This window comes from Chlorocebus sabaeus, chromosome 3 (assembly GCF_047675955.1).
Source record: "Chlorocebus sabaeus isolate Y175 chromosome 3, mChlSab1.0.hap1, whole genome shotgun sequence".
Lineage (NCBI taxonomy): Eukaryota > Metazoa > Chordata > Mammalia > Primates > Cercopithecidae > Chlorocebus > Chlorocebus sabaeus.
In genome coordinates, this window is record NC_132906.1 from 80,791,592 (window position 1) to 80,807,915 (window position 16,324).

The 16,324-nt window shown below is 42.0% G+C and overlaps 1 protein-coding gene across 22 annotated transcripts in view; it reads right to left on the bottom strand.

Moving 5' to 3' along the window:
* The window catches only part of DOCK9 (dedicator of cytokinesis 9), a 297,489-nt gene that overhangs the window by 10,083 nt on the left and 271,082 nt on the right, over positions 1-16,324 (bottom strand). For all 22 annotated transcript variants that reach the window (XM_007960750.3, XM_073014464.1, XM_073014461.1 and 19 more), the window contains 4 exons: positions 8,769-8,891; positions 7,947-8,060; positions 6,261-6,407; positions 1,688-1,898 (listed from right to left, as the gene is read on the bottom strand). In XM_007960750.3, the coding sequence (XP_007958941.1) occupies positions 1,688-1,898; positions 6,261-6,407; positions 7,947-8,060; positions 8,769-8,891 (595 nt within the window). The remainder of the gene's footprint in view (positions 1-1,687; positions 1,899-6,260; positions 6,408-7,946; positions 8,061-8,768; positions 8,892-16,324) is intronic.

A 16,324-nucleotide genomic window follows, 5' to 3' on the forward strand; every position in this document is an offset into this window, starting at 1 on the left:
ACAAAACGATGGAGAAATGTGCCCTGGGAAAACAGCCTATCGTCATGAATGTTTATGAATCAGTACACTGCCTTAACAATAACCATACCCAAAACTCCTGACCCTGACTCAGCAATGAACTAGGTTTATTACAGGCAGCAGTTCTCTAATCTGAGCGTGCACTGGGATCACCGGGAGGGCTTGCTGAACACAAAGAACTGGCCCCGCCCCCAGAGTTTCTGATCCAGCAGTTTCGGAGGTGGGGACCTGGAACTTCCATCTCTCACAAGTTCCCTGGGGGTGCTGATGCTGCTGGTCCTGGACCAACCTTTGGTAACCACTGACTTAGCGGGTCAGAAGGGAAGTCATCACAGCTGAGCCATAAACACTGTAAGCTGGTGATTCCTATAAAGTGATTCCATCTCGAAGAGCAGTTATCTTGCTTAATGAGAATTTGCTACTAATGTGTGCATTAAAAAAATAATTATTTGGGGTGGGGAGATGTTTGTGAGGATAATATCATTTGTGCTTTACATATGCTATCTTCTTAAAAGCAGGAGTAGGGACACTTTAAGAACACAGTTTTGTTTGTTTTGTTTTAACTTTTATCTCATTTCCCTCATTGGGAGTGTGAAAAGCTCCCTGCAATACGTTGTCCTGGGCTAATTCATAAAAACCTGTATTCTTTTTTTGATAACAGCTTTACTGAGATATAAACCCCACGCCATCCAATCTGTCTTTTTAAAGCATACACTTTGCGGGTGAGAGCTGATAAGCCCCTGGGCGCAGCATCTCCACAGCTCCTTCCGCTCATCATGATAGTGCATATTATTGCCCAGACGGAAACTCAACAACCCCAACTTCCGGGAAGCAGGCCCTTTCCTGGTCTGACTTAACTAGGGCCACTCTTTGGAAGACGTGTGGTGAAAACTGGCACACCCGGCATTCTGAACGGCCCTCCCACTGATATTTCTTGGTCAAGGAAGCATTTTATGTTAGGTTACCCCAGTGATGTTGCTGACCCTAACGAGGCATGGATGGGTCAAGCTCTCCCCGAGAAGGTAAAAATCACCCGAGGATGACTGGACACTTGCCAGGGGCTGGGAAATGATGCAAAACACATTTCCCAGAGTGGGTTGTCACTGGCTCAACAGTGCCAAAGGGATCAGTGAGAACTGCCTAAGCTGCAATTGTGGACAGCCACTGAATGCAGTGAGCTTCCTGGCAGAGGAGGCATTCAAGTGGCAGCTGGCCAGCCCCCGGGGCAATGATGTGGGGCGATCCGAGCTCATATCCCATTTACTCACAGCCTGAGACTGCTGAGCAGGTCCATGCTAGAACCTGAGACAGGTGTGTGAGATGGGTCCCTCCAGGACTGGGTGTGGCTGCTGGACCTGGAGTCCATAAGTCACCTTAGACTGTGTGCACATCTGGGCACACAAGGCCTGCCATTTTTATCAGACTCTCAGAAGGGTAAGTGACCTTCGATTGGATATGAACTTCTGGTCTTGTGGAAGAAGGAAGTGTCAACAGAAAAACATCCCAAGTATTCAAAAGGAAGCACTAGATAAACGGGAAACTGAAATGGGTGTGGTGGTGGCTAACTGAGCTCGAAAGGCCCTTCCAGTCCTGAAGCTTCTGAATCCCTCTGGACAGCTCTTTGGCGAGGCGTCCAGGCTGGTGTCCATGAGGCTTCTGGGGCCCATACCTGTCAGGATGGTGCGCCGTTTGCACTGCTCTTCCACCCCGCCCTGCCTCTTCCCGGTCTGCGTAAACGGCATCTCAAACATGAAGCGGCGGATGTTGTGGGATCTCTCAAACTCTGTTTTCCTTTCTTGCAACTCTTTTTCGTCAAAGAAGGGGATGACGTGAGTCACCTGGATGTAGGCATACTTGGAATCCAGATCCTTAGGGTTGACCTTTAATTGAAACAGCACAATGGAAGATTAGTACTCCATGAAGGAACTGCTCAGTCCTTACCTACGTGGTATTTTCCAACATTTTATTAGTAAATATAACGGAGAAAAGAGTACAATAAACATCCACATATCCACCACTTGGATCAACAACTGCTAGCAGTTTGCTCTATTTGTCTCAAATATACTACACATACACCTATGTATGTGCACACACACAGACATACAGACTTTTCTTCCCAGTGGAACCATTTCAAAGCAAGCAGAACACACCAGGATACTATAGTCAGCTTCTCCTAAAACTGAGGACATTTGCTTCTATGACCACAATATGTTATCGTGCCTACCCAAATTAACACTGATTCCCTAATACCATCCAATACCCAGTCAATATTACCATTTTCTCAAATGTCTCCAGAATGTTAGTTATAGATATTTGTGTTTGGATCAGAATCTAATCAACAATCACACTTTCCATTTAGTTGTTATGTCCCTAGTCATGTTTAATTTAGAAGAATTCCCTATCATTCATTTTTCCCATAATATTGAATTTATTATTATTATTGTTATTATTATTATTATTATTATTATTTTGAGACAGAATTTTGCTCTTGTTGCCCAGGCTGGAGTGCAATGGCATGATCTCAGCTCACTGCAACTTCTGCCTCCTGTGTTCAAGTGATTCTCCTGCTTCAGCCTCCTAAGTAGGTGGGACTACAGGTGTGTGCCACCACGCCCGGCTAATTTTGTATTTTTAGTAGAGACGGGGTTTCTCCATGTTGGTCAGGCTAGTCTCGAACTCGCGACCTCAGGTGATCCGCCCGCCTTGGCCTCCCAAACTGCTGGTTTTCTTATTGAATGACCTCCAGTCTGGATTTCCCTGATTGTTTCTTAAACTGCATTTTTAGTATATTTGGCTTAGAGAGACAAATGTTTATTTTAGGAATAATGTTTGGAAGCTAGACCTCCAAACTATCATTACTCTATAGACAGCTGAGATTAGATGCAAACAGCTGCAGATTAATTAATTTAATACAGGTACCGATTAATCTAGACTATTCTAATGATAAATTTAGTTTCTGTTCAACACATAAATGCTTTTAAAACCACATTGCTAGAATTGGCGGTACTCTCATTTCTGTGACACGATAGAGAATTAAACATAGGCATTTCCTATGCAGAAACAAAAGCTAAATCACTAGGAAGACAAATCAATTTTGCACATTTTAATGTATTTAACCTTCCAGAGCAATAAAAAGGGACACAAAAGAAATGACTGTGCAGAGAACATGGAGCCATACTGGTGTACGCAGGCAAACAAAAGAGAACTGTTCTCAAAACAGAGATGACTGTGAAGAAAAATGAAAAACAGATGGAAAAGTGCCTAAAACTTTAGAAGAAAATACATAAAGTCATAGAAAGTTATTATTTGGGCCGGACTCGGTGGCTCACGCCTGTAATCCTAGCACTTTGGGAGGCCAATGCAGGCAGGTCACTTGAGGTCAGGAGGTAGAGAACAGCCTGGCCAACATGGTGAAACCCTGTCTCTACCAAAAATAAAAAAATTAGCCAGGTGTGGTGGCACGCTCCTGTAATCCCAGCTACTCGGGAGGCTGAGGCACAAGAATCTCTTGAACCTGGGAGGCGGAGATTGCAGTGAGCCAAGATCGCGCCACTGCACTCCAGCCTGGGTGACAGAGTGAGACTCCATCTCAAAAAAAAAAAAAAAAAGTTATTATTTGTATTTTAGAAAAAGCCATTTGGCCATTCATTCTAATTGTATCCAAACCTATTAAAACTTAACTTTCTTTTTTTTTTTTTTTGAGACGGAGTCTCACACTTTTGCCCAGGCTGGAGTGCAGTGGCGCGATCTCAGCTCACTGCAAGCTCCACCTCCCAGGTTCATGCCATCTCCTGCCTCAGCCTCCCGAGTAGCTGGGACTACAGGGGCCCGCCACCTCGCCCGGCTAATTTTTTTGTATTTTTAGTAGAGACAGGGTTTCACAGTGTTAGCCAGGATGGTCTCGATCTCCTGATCTCCTCCCAAAGTGCTGGAATTACAAGCGTAAGCCACCACGCCCAGCCCAAAACTTAACTTTCGTTAGCAGAAATAATTTAAAGCAGAAAGAATTTAAAGGCAGTGGGAGTGAAGCTGTCTGGCCCATGTTTCAGTGGTGTTTCCCGACATTTCGCTTTCTGGGCTGGACGTGTATCAGGACAGGAAGGGAGGACTGGTGCTTGCTGGAGGAGATGATCCAGTCACTCAGCTGCTGCCTCATATTTAAAGGGGAAGGAGAATGACTGAAAACCTGGAGAAAAGGCTGTCCTGTTAAAGCAACCACTTGATCCAGACAAAGGTTTCGGTTTCAGAGAAGGAGGCAAATTAGACCAGAGTAATTTGGTCTATGAAGCAAGGGGGTCATAATAAGGTTGAGTTAGGGTTTCTGGTTAAAAATGGACCCATATATGTTCATCCTTTTTCCTTTGTGCAACTCTTTAAAATGACAGTTAGGAATTAACCTGCATGGATCCAGGGACAGGGACAGAAGACAGCAGCGGAGGAGACGTGTCAATGAATTTTTGGAGGACAGGCACATTGAGGTGTTCTACCCAACTCAGCAAAGCAGAGAAACCTAATCCATGTTCCAATGAGGTGGGTAACAGAAGTGAGTCAGTGCAGCCCCCAGAAGCCAGCGGAGGCTTACCCTTGAAGCAATTCGACAGACTGAGTGAGATGGAGGGCACAAAATGGGGACAGTGGCCCGAAGTCTCCATCTGGAGTTGGAATTCCAGGTTCCCTTCCCTAGCTCCACCGCACAAGAGAGCAGAGGTCGTTCTCTGAAAAAACTGGGCTGGACAAACACTGAGTGGGTCCACTAGGCTCAGTGCAATGTAGGCGAGGTACCGAGTGGGCAAGGGCGGGTACTTCTGCATCTGGAATCCAGCAGTCAGATGTGTACTCCTCCCCTGGCGTTCCCCTCCCTAGATCCCTACCCAGCTGGGCAGGAGAACTGAGGTTTCTTCTCGGGAGAAAATGATGGGTCCCAAAGAAACAGATTCCAGTACTGAGGACTCCAAAGGAGGGTTCAGGAAAGAAGTAAGACAGGAGGTCGGTAGGACTGGTTTTGCAAGGTACAGGTCACAAAGACCCCACTGATAAAATGAGATGTGGTAAAGAAGCCGGCCAAAACCCATCCAAATCAAGATGGCAATGAAAGCGACCTCTGGTTGTCCTCACTGCTCATTATACACTAATTATAATGCATTACCATACTACAAGACACTCCCACCAGCACCATGACAGTTTACAAACACCAAGCCAACACCTGGAAGTTACTCTATATGCTCTGAAAGGGGGAGAACCCTCAGTTCTGGAAATTCCTTGCCTCTTTCCTAGAAAACTCGTGAATAATCCACCTCATGTTTAGCATCTAACCAAGAAATAATCATAAGTTTAATCGGTCAAGCAGCCCATGCCACTCCTCTGCCTGTGGAGTAGTCATTCTTTTATTCCTTTACTTTCTTAATAAACTTGCTTTTACTTTACTCTGTCAGCTTGCTCTTGAATTCCTTCTGTGCAAAGCCAAGAACCCACAGGGCCTTCCAGGCTGAACCCCAATTTTGGAGTTCACCCAGTAACTAAAGGAACAAAGGCTCTCTCTAAAATGGTGTCTTTGGAAGAGGCAGGGCTCATCACTGGTGAGAGCAGAGGAGGAGGTGCATTTCTAACACAAAGAACGGGGGCACTATCTTTGCCTGAGTTTCAGGAAGCAGAGGGAGACCCGACCTCCTGGAGATGTCCTGAGGAGGGTGGGACACACAAAGGTACAGGACAAAGGTGCAGGTTCCAAAAGGGTCTTCGTGAGAACAGAATGCCAGAGGACAGCCTCTCTAAGCAGAAAGTGACTGCTGTTCCCACAGTCATACTGCTGGTGAGTTCATTCCTTGGCCTGTCCATGTATCCATTTGCCCATCCGCCCATCTGTTCACCTGTTCTTACATCCAGCCATCAGTGACAGAGTGGCAAGTCATGTGCTATGTGCAGGGAGAGGTGCAGTGAGTAACAGAGCCATGGGCCTCATTCTGTCAGAGTTTCTAAATAGCTGGACTAAAAATGGCGTATTCCATCAGATGTTAATTATTTTGTAAAATTAGATGTTTTAAAAATTAGGCGATTGAGATTTTTTTAATGTCAAGCATGTAATGGAAAGCACTAAAGGTATTAGGAAGAAAGTACACCTGCCACTCACGGCAACCATCCTTAATAATTTTCTTGAGTTTTTTTCTATATACATTTAAATATATATAATATGTAATCAATCACAGCATTACATTGCTATGAAACTTATCCAAACATGGTCGTACCTTGCCAGAATCCTGTATCATTTTGACATTTTCAGAACCAAATTTATCCGAGTACAGTTTAAGGAGTCTCTGAGAAATTTCCGACAGCGGTGTGAGTTTGGGTTCCTTGTAAATATACTCCTTTCCATCTTCATCTTCAAAGAATCCCTGTGACATAAAGCACAATTAGAGCTATCCCTGAATGTAAGCCCAAGGTTTACCACCTAGGAAGGGTTCTTTTGTTACAAGGGGGAAAAAAAAGGAATGAGTCTAAAGATCCTACTTAAACGGGTTTTCTGAATGAGAAAGGAAATGGTAATAACATGAAGTCTAGGTGCAAAGATAAAGGAAAAACACAAAGTTGCAAACTTATTCAAGAATGCAGTCATTAAGTGTTGAGTGAAATGAGAGATTTTGGATACAAGACTGTGCTGTCCCAGGGAAGTCTAATGGGTGTCAAGCCTGTTTCACTTTCCCAAGAAGCAGAACTCACTAGAAAATGATAAGCAGCCCGTGACAGGCAGGCTCGGAAGTGGACATGCCTCCCTTCTCCTGACGGCTCCCATGCACACAGGATTTTATGGCATGAACTGAAGCGTTTCGGGGTCTGGAGTAGGTTTAGTAAAAGTTATGTAAAGCTTGTATAAATTGTATTTTGCTTTACTGATGAGAAAAAAATATTAAAGACTTGTAGCTCAATATCAGAAAATATTTTCATCTCACCAGTCATCATCTGTTTTAGCACCAATCATGTTTGACTACAAGGCTTAGAATTGCATGGGAAGTGAAAAAGGTTGAAAATTAAAAAGTCCAACTGGGGTTAATGTTTAAAAGAAAATTTTTAAAAGTTTCTCATCTAAATTAAAAGAGAGAAAATGGTGCACAAAACAGTAAAAAAAAAAAAATGCAGGCTACCATGAAACAAAAAACATCCACATCAAACTAGGAGTTTAGATGCAGTAATTTCACTATATTACTTGCTTTTTAGGCATTTACTGTAATTACCTCCACATCTGTTTCACTGTCTGTAAACTGGTATTGCTATAAAGTTATAAAAGACAATAACAGAATAAATTGAAGGTTATATAATGCTCATAGAAAACCACACGCCCTATATACATGTATTATAATTTATACCATTTAATAATGTTAGAGACTTGAAGGTTAAGATTTAAGTCAAATTTAGATAAATGCTTTTCTATAGGGTTTCTGAAATACTGTAATTGTAAATATACTTGTGGAGTATGATATTACAAAAGATAAAGATGCACAGGCACAAAGGACACCAGAAAGTCTTAATTTTGGTTTAAAACATGCAATATAGATGTATAAGAAAACAGGTGATTTATTTCTGTAAATGGAATAAAATGTTAATTTTTTTGGAGTTTGTAATGACTAGACAGATATACATACAGACTTGAAAAGGAAACTTGCAAACCACACTGAAGTACCAAAGATGTTGCTAAGAATGTCTTATGGAGGAAGAACTTACCGCTGCCTTAAGAAAGTAATAAAGAAAAGACAGGAAGAAAGAAAAAAAGCAGAAAGTTTACTACTGAGGAAGGTAAGAATCATACTAAATATGACAAATTCATCAAATTAGCATTTGCAGAAAACAGAGAATTTATAAGATATAACTTTATTATAGTTTTTTTTTTTTTTTTTCTTAAAGGACTTAGGACACTGCAGAACGGACAGGAGGCTCACCTGTCCGAAGAAGGCTACCCGGAAGTAGGTCCCCAGCAGCCTGCGGCCTGAGTGCATGACCTCGGTCACTTTGCTGTAGGCCCGGTGTAGCGTGTCATACAGATGGGCCAGCCTCTGGAAAGCAGAACAAAGCCCATTTCTTCCCATGTGCAAACAGGAGAATCAATTTTAAAATAACAAATGTGATCATGGAGGTCAAAGTCCTCGAACTTGAATAAAAATACACTCACGCACATTCTGGCTGTGCTGCTTGTAGTGATCATTAATGAATGGTAACGCTTCCTACCCAAAGGCCAGCCCACATGTCAGGACCCATCACATTTCCACATTATAGTAAGCAAACCCTGTTTTCAAGTTAAGGTGCGATGTCAGAGATGGTTCCCCAACATGATTCTTGGCCTTTGCTTTTCCTGCTCCATTTGATACGCCGAGAGAAACTGGATGAACTCCCAAGGCCAGGATGGGCGGAAGGGACACCATTTTTCCATGCAGGTGGAGTAAGGAAGAGTTCTGAGAAAGGGGACACCTGGTGATCACAAAACTCTGTTCATGGCAGCCTTTCAAAAGTGGAGTGCCAGGTGGTTCCCCTGTACTTTGAGATGTGGGGGTCTCCACAGAGGGGGGGCCCAGGTCTGGGTGATACCCGATGACTATTTGGAGATGATGACTGGCCACCACCTTCAGCGTAACGTGGAGGTTCAGAGACTCCCCCGCTCATCACCGGCCTGTGACCTGCTTCCTCTCTTGCATATGCGCAGGTCTGGCTATATGTCACAGCGTCATGCTCTCAAATAGGAAAAAAACAAAAAGGCACTCCCATACCTCAAAATCCCTCCGCTTCTCATAAATGGGGATGATGAGTTTGTAGATGTCGGCGATGAGCTCATAGCGCTCAGCTTTCCAGAGTCCATCTGCGCACTGCTCAAGGAGCTCCATCAGCACGTCCTGATCAAAGAGGAGGGCCAGCAGCCAGAGAAGAGCGTTACGGGGAATACGACATGGTACCCCTTGCAGAATGCTAAATGCTAAGACTGAGGGGAGGAACTTTTCACAACAGACATGTGTCAACACTCACTTCCACACTTATAACATTCTTTTTTAGGGAGCCATTTTATCATCACCACAGTTTTTTTTAGGGAGGCATTTTTTCAATCATGGTCACAAGCAAAAACGAAAAAGGATCACCCTGCACAACCGCGTAATACATGGAAAAACTGACACTGATACCATCACAGGGGCTCTCAATTTTTCTTCCTAGTCATCTTAATAAATACCATCTAGCAATTTTTCTTTTCTGAGGAACAATGACAATGCTAAGACACGGAGCGTTACTAAGCATGACTTTAACACAAATTAGAGGGATTTAGTGATGGAGTGTGGTGGGCACCGTGCCTGCTTCACCTTGGAAATTTCTACCAATTGAAGTTTGGGTAATTACTCTGCTTCCACTAAAGCACTTGAACTTTGGAGGAAGTTAACACTACCCATGGCTCAAGAACTGTGGCCTGATGCACACATATTTTACTGCAGCACTATTCACAATAGCAAAGACTTGGAATCAACCCAAATGTCCATCAGTGACAGACTGGATTAAGAAAATGTGGCACATATACGCCATGGAATACTATGCAGCCATAAAAAAGGATGAGTTCGTGTCCTTTGTAGGGACATGGATGCAGCTGGAAACCATCATTCTCAGCAAACTATCGCAAGAACAGAAAACCAAACACCGCATGTTCTCACTCATAGGTGGGAACTGAACAATGAGATTACTTGGACATGGGAAGGGGAACATCACACACCCGGGCCTATTGTAGGGAGGTGAGGGAAGTAGGGAGGGATGGCATTGGGAGTTATACATGATGTAAATGACAAGTTGATGGGTGCAGCACACCAACATGGTACATGTATACATATGTAACAAACCTGCACGTTGTGCACATGTACCCTAGAACTTAAAGCATAATTTAAAATAAAAAAAAAAAAAAAGAATTGTGGCCTGGACTTACACTAATCAGCACAAATCTATTTCCTGGCCACAGGCATTGCTTCATCATGGGTGAACATGTGACCTAAGCAGGCCAGTCAGGGTGAGTTTTAGGACCCCAGCTTGGAATTTGAAGAAATGCCTTACTACACTGGCTACACCAGACTGTAGCTTGGCTAAGCTGGCATTCCTCTCATGGCCATGGAAGGGGGCCTGTCTGCCTTAGTAGCAGAGTGAAGGGCCTCCCTTCTGCTGCCCAGCAAAGTGATCGTGTCATGAATAACTCTGTTAAAGGTTTGGACTGATTGATGTTAATCTCTCCGTGGCATTTCCTAGTGGGATCCAATACTTGACCTCTAATGTTTAAGCCCATTTTAGAGGGGTTTCATTAATGATGCTGAATTAATTTTAATTTGTTGATTTGTTATATATAGCTTTGGTAAAGTGTCTATTCAAATCTTTTGCTCATTTTTCTACTGGATTGCTTATTTTACTGTTGAATTTTGAGAGTTCTTTATATACTGTAGATAAAAGTCCTTTACCAGATATGTGATTTGTAACTATTTCTCCCAATCTGTGGTTTGTCCCTAGGTTTTTTTTTTTTTTAATTTAAAATTTATTTTAGCTGTTTTTGAGACTGGGTCTTGCTCTGTTGCCTAGGCTGGGGTACAGCAGCATGGTCTTGGCTCACTGTAACCTCTGCCTCCCCAGTAGCTGAGATTACAGGTGTGCACCACCACGCCCAACTAATTTTTTGTATTTTTAGTAGAGATGGGGTTTTGCCATGCTGGCAGGGCTGGTCTTGAACTCCTGCCCTCAGCTGATTAGCCTCGGCCTCCCAAAGTGCTGGGATTACAGGCGTGTGCCATAGTGCCTAGCCTATGTCTAGGTCTTCTTAACAGTGTCCGTTAAAGAGTCAAGGTTTTTAATTTTACAAAGTTTGATGTATCGAGTTTTTATTTTCTGGATTGTGCTATATATGTTATAGTTAAATATTTACCTAACCCAGGTTCACAAAGATTTTCTCTTATGTTTTCTTCCAGAAGTCTTATAGTTTTATATTTTACATTTTAGACTATGATCCATTTGGGGTTATTTTCTAATGAAGTGTCAAGGTTCTTTTGTGCATATGTATATCCAATTGTTTCAGTACCATCTGATGAGAGACTATGCTTTCTCTTGGGTTGCCTTTGAACCTCTGTCAAAAATCAACTGATAACAAGTGTGTGGGTCCATTTCTGGACTGTTTTGTTCTATTGATATATGTCTCCATCCTTGTGCCAAACCACAGGATATTTTTTATGCTACTGTAAATAGCACTGTTTTAAAATTTTCTTGATCATTTTAAAGGAAAGTGCTTTTTGGAATAAGATTAAATATCATCCAGCTTATTTGTTTCTCAAAATTATATTAAATAATCATGAACTATATAGTAAAACCATAGTATAAGAACGAAGAAGATTAATTTTTGTGTATGAATCTTGTATCCTGTGATCTTGCTAAATTGACTTAACAGTTTTAGTAGCTTATTTTCCAAGTTCTTTGGGATTTTCTCCTTATAACTATGTCTTATGTGACTATGAAAATATTTATTTCTTTTTCTTGCCTTACTACACTGGCTAGAACCTCCAGCATGATATTGAATAGTCAGTAAAGCAGGTATTATGGTCTTGTTCCCAATTTTAGGGCAAAGCAGTCAGTCTTTCACAATTAAATATGATGCTAGCTATAGGTTTTTTGTAGATAGTCTTTTTGTTTTCAGGCTAAGGAAGTTCCTTCTATTCCTGGTTATCTTTTTTTAATTATGAATAGATGTTGAAGGTTGTCAAATACTCTTTATGCATCTACTGACAAAATCATATGGTTTTTCCTATTTATTCTGTTGATATGATGAATTAATTTGATTGGCTTTTCAATGCAGAGCCAACTATGCACTCCCAGAATAAACCCTATGTGGTCATGATGCATTTGTGTATTGCTAGATTCAATTTACATATATATACATATCTATATATACACACACTTTTTTTTTTTTTTTTTGAGACAGAGTTCCACTCTTGTTGCCTAGGCTGGAGTGCAACGGCGCAATCTCGGCTCACTGCAACCTCTGCCTCCCCAGTTCAAGCGATTCTCCTGCCTTAGCCTCCCAAGTAGCTAGGATTACAGGCACGTGCCACCATGCCTGGCTACTTTTTTGTATTTTTAGTACAGATAGGGTTTCTCCATGTTGGTCAGGCTGGTCTTGAATTCCTGACCTCAGGTGATCCACCCACCTCAGCTTCCCAAAATGCTGAGATTACAGGCGTGAGCCACCACGCCCTGCCTTCAATTTACTAATATTTTATTAAGGGTCTTATAGTTGTGTTTGAAAATGTGTATATCCTTCACAATATTGTAAATGAAGGGCAAGGCCTGTGTTTTTCATTACCAGCCCTAATGTTTCACTACAGGACTAATGCCTACAAAGTTTACAGATTCAAGGTAAATACACATTTTTAAAGCAGTTGTGAATCAATTTACCAGAAAACGCTATCTAAGCAAGGCCATTTACCTTCTATGTCATATTTATAGCACACGAGTCATAAAAGTGTCATTCGTGTGACCAAACTCTGTACCGGTGCTTATTAAAAGGTCCATCAGTTTTCTCCTGCTTTTATTGCAGGTCTCATAAATCCAGATACATGTAGTAACCACCACAGCAGCAAAAGACACGAAGAAATCAGAAACGGTTTTCACACCAACTCTTTTCCTTTGTATCTATATTATAAAGATGTACGCTTTTTTTTTTTTTTTTTTTTTGAGACAAAAGTCTCATTCTGTTGCCTAGACTGGAGTACAGTGGTGCAATCTTGGCTCACTGCAACCTCCGCCTCCCGGATTCAAGTGATTCTCCTGCCTCAGCCTCCCAAGTAGCTGGGATTACAGGCGTGTGCCACTACACCCAGCTAATTTTTGTATTTTTAGTACAGATGAGGTTTCATCATGTTGGCCAGGCTGGTCTCAAACTGCTAACCTCAAGTGATCCACCCACCTTGGCCTCCCAAAGTGCTGGGACTACAGGTGTGAGCCACTACGCCTGGTCAGATGTATGCCATTCTTAGTTTTGTCTCAAATCTTTTCCAATGGAAAATCTATCCGTACTAACCATAACAAATTTTTATGATTCTTTTCATGCTTCTCTGATTATAAAAAGCTAGATAAAAGCATAAAAATTATCAATAAACATTATCAATATATGTATTTCTTCATATTTGTAAAACCAGGGAATGTATTACAGGTCTAACCTAAATTGGTGTTTGTGAAGATCACATAAAACTTTACCAGTAAAAATGGTCTGAAAACTGCAAATTCTGCATGTTAATTCACAGGCTAATTAAATAAGCCTGTTCTATTACAATCATCACTTTCTTTCTTTTCTTTTTTGAGAAGATCTTGCTCTATTGCCCAGGCTGGAGTCCAGTGGCACGATGATCATGGTTCACAGCAGCCTTGACCTCCGAGGCTCAAGTGATCCTCCGGCCTCAGCCTCCTGGGTAGCTGGGACTACAGGTGCATGCCACCATGCCCAGCTAAGTTTGTTTTAAACTTTTTTTTTGTAGAGACAGGGTCTACCTATGTTTCCCAGGCTGGTTTCAAACTCCTGGGCTCAAGCAATCCTCCAGTCTCTGCCTCCCAAAGTGTTGGGAGTACAGGTGTGAGCCACTGTACCCGGCCACTATCATCACTTTCTACTTTGTATTAATTTTTTAAAAAAACCTTAGGCCAGGCACAGTGGCTCACGCCTATAATCCCAGCACTTTGGGAAGGCAAGGTGGGCGGATTGCTTGAGCTCAGGAGTTCAAGACAAGCCTCAGCAACATAGTGAAACTCCATCTCTATAAAAAATACAAAAAAAATTAGCTGGGTGTGGTAGTGCATGCCTGTAGTCCCAGGTACTTGGGAGGCTGAGGTGGGAGAATGACTTCAGCCCAGGAGGAGGAGGTTGCAGTGAACCGAGATCGCACCACTGCAGTCCAGCCTGGGTGTCAGTCAGATCCTGTCTCAAAATAACATAACATAACATAACATAACATAACATAACATAACATAACATAACATAACATAACATAAAAAATAGACTTTAATTTTTACTAGGCTATATAATCTATGTAATCCCACAGTGTCTCATACACATTGGGTAGTCAGTATCCATTGGATGAGTGAGTCAATGTGTACTTTTCTTAGTAATATTAATGATATTTACTAGATAATAATAGCTATCCTTGTCTGTAAGGAAATATGCTAAGATTCCCTTTACCAAAGCCTTGCATTTCTGGCATATCTTAGGTCAAAGACACTGCCAGTGTGTATTTATTATCTTTACTCTCAGTGGTGTTGTGGGACTGCAGTAGAGATGGAAGAATTCTAAGAGGACCTAATTTCCCATGGGGAAGACATATTGTATAACAAGGCATCCTTCTGATAACGAAACCATCAAGGGCATGGAACTTTTCCCATTTTAAAACTATCCTTAGGTTTACTTACAGACTAATCATTTGGCCCCTTTGGTTCTCATCATTGGGCCTTTTCAAAGAGAAATGTAAAGTTATTTTGTTTGTTTGTTTTTGTTTTTTGGTTTTTGAGATGGAGTCTCACTCTGTCACCCAGGCTGGAGTACAGTGGCACGATCTCGGCTCACTGCAAACTCCGCCTCCTGGGTTCACGCCATTCTCCTGTCTCAGCCTCCTGAGTAGCTGGGACTACAGGTGCCCGCCACCATGCCTGGCTAATTTTTTTGTATTTTTAGTAGAGACGGGGTTTCACCATGTTAGCCAGGATGGTCTTGATCTCCTGACCTCGTGATCCGCCTGCCTTTAACTCCCAAAGTGCTGGGATTACAGGCGTAAGCCAGCCAAGAAATGTAAAGTTTTTGTGGAAAACTATAACCATGTAACTTACTAGTTACTATAACTAGTAAGCCATGGTCCTCACACTAGATGTAAATCTACAATGACACCCTGTCCATTGTGAATCAGATCAGAGATGTTAAGAGTCTTAACTCCTCGCCATACCAGTTATAGCATAATAAGAATCTGAATCAATTTTAATGCAATCTCATTAAAAATGAAAACGTATTCTCAAAGAGTTACCAAAGTTATGACTATGCACCCTTACCACCACATCATTGAGTCATCCGTCTAGTGTATCATTTGTTCAAATATTTTACCAAGCATCTACTACATGCAAGGCACACTGCTTGACACTGGGGTTGTAACACAAATCTATATAAATATGATTAAGTTTCTATAATTTATAAAAATTACTCAGCAGATTTTTTTCCAAATGTGAAGGACAGGTTTTGGATGGTCTCTTAGGCTATGTGTCATGAATGAAATTTGCTTCCTGAAAGACACACATGGTCATCCTCAGAGCAGCCAGAACTGATATACTAGAGACTCGAGACCATCAACCAGAAGAGACGTGATATACATGGCAAGACACGGAGGACAGAGGAAAACCCAATGAATTCAAATACATGCCCAAACTGCAAGTCGCAGGGGCAGACACTCTGACTTGAGAGCAGTGGGTACTGATTCATTTAATGAGCAGTCAGTGAGTCCCTGGGTGGTAGTGAGGAGGTCTGGTGAAGAAAGACCAGTCAGTTGAAGAAACACTCCCTGTCTCTTAGACCCCGGAGTCTCATACAGGAGCTAGCTCCAGGAAGAGATGGTAAAAGATGGCAGTGAGTGTACTGATAATGAAATGTGCAGGGAGGCAGGAAGGAGCAGCATCTGTCCAGCTGGGACAGGGGAGGGAAGGCGAGGCATGGAAAGCTGAGGAGAGTGATGACCGGCTGGGTCTGAAAAGAGCATCGGGATAGTCAGGTGAAAGTGAAAGGCAGGAGTGGGAATAAGAAGGAAAAGAGAGGAGACAGCCCAGGTTGCAGGAAAACAGCCCAAGCAAAGGCAAGAGGGTGAAGGCAGCACAGCATGGGAGGATTTACATGAAGTTTGAGGGCCTGGAATCTAAAATCTCAGAGTGGTAAGAAATGAGGCTGTGGAGGTGGGAAGGGGTATGTTCACTAAACTGGCACATTCGGAGCTTTCTCAGTCAAACATAAACAATCAAATGTAGATAATTTTATAAGACATAAAAACATATGTAGACATACATCAACTATCATAACAGACAATAAGGTATTATATAAGGAAGATCTTATTATTTGGTTTTAAAATGATGGTCTGTGTATCCAAGCAAGATATCTGTACACAGCAGCCTTTCAGGTATATTTTAAGTAGCCCTAGATTTAGTCAGTTATTAAATATATGTCAAATAATTTATAGGTGGTCTCCTGAGTCAAATGTTTTTAACTGATAGACTAAGATTTGGGTTTTTTCTGTTTTTTTTTTTT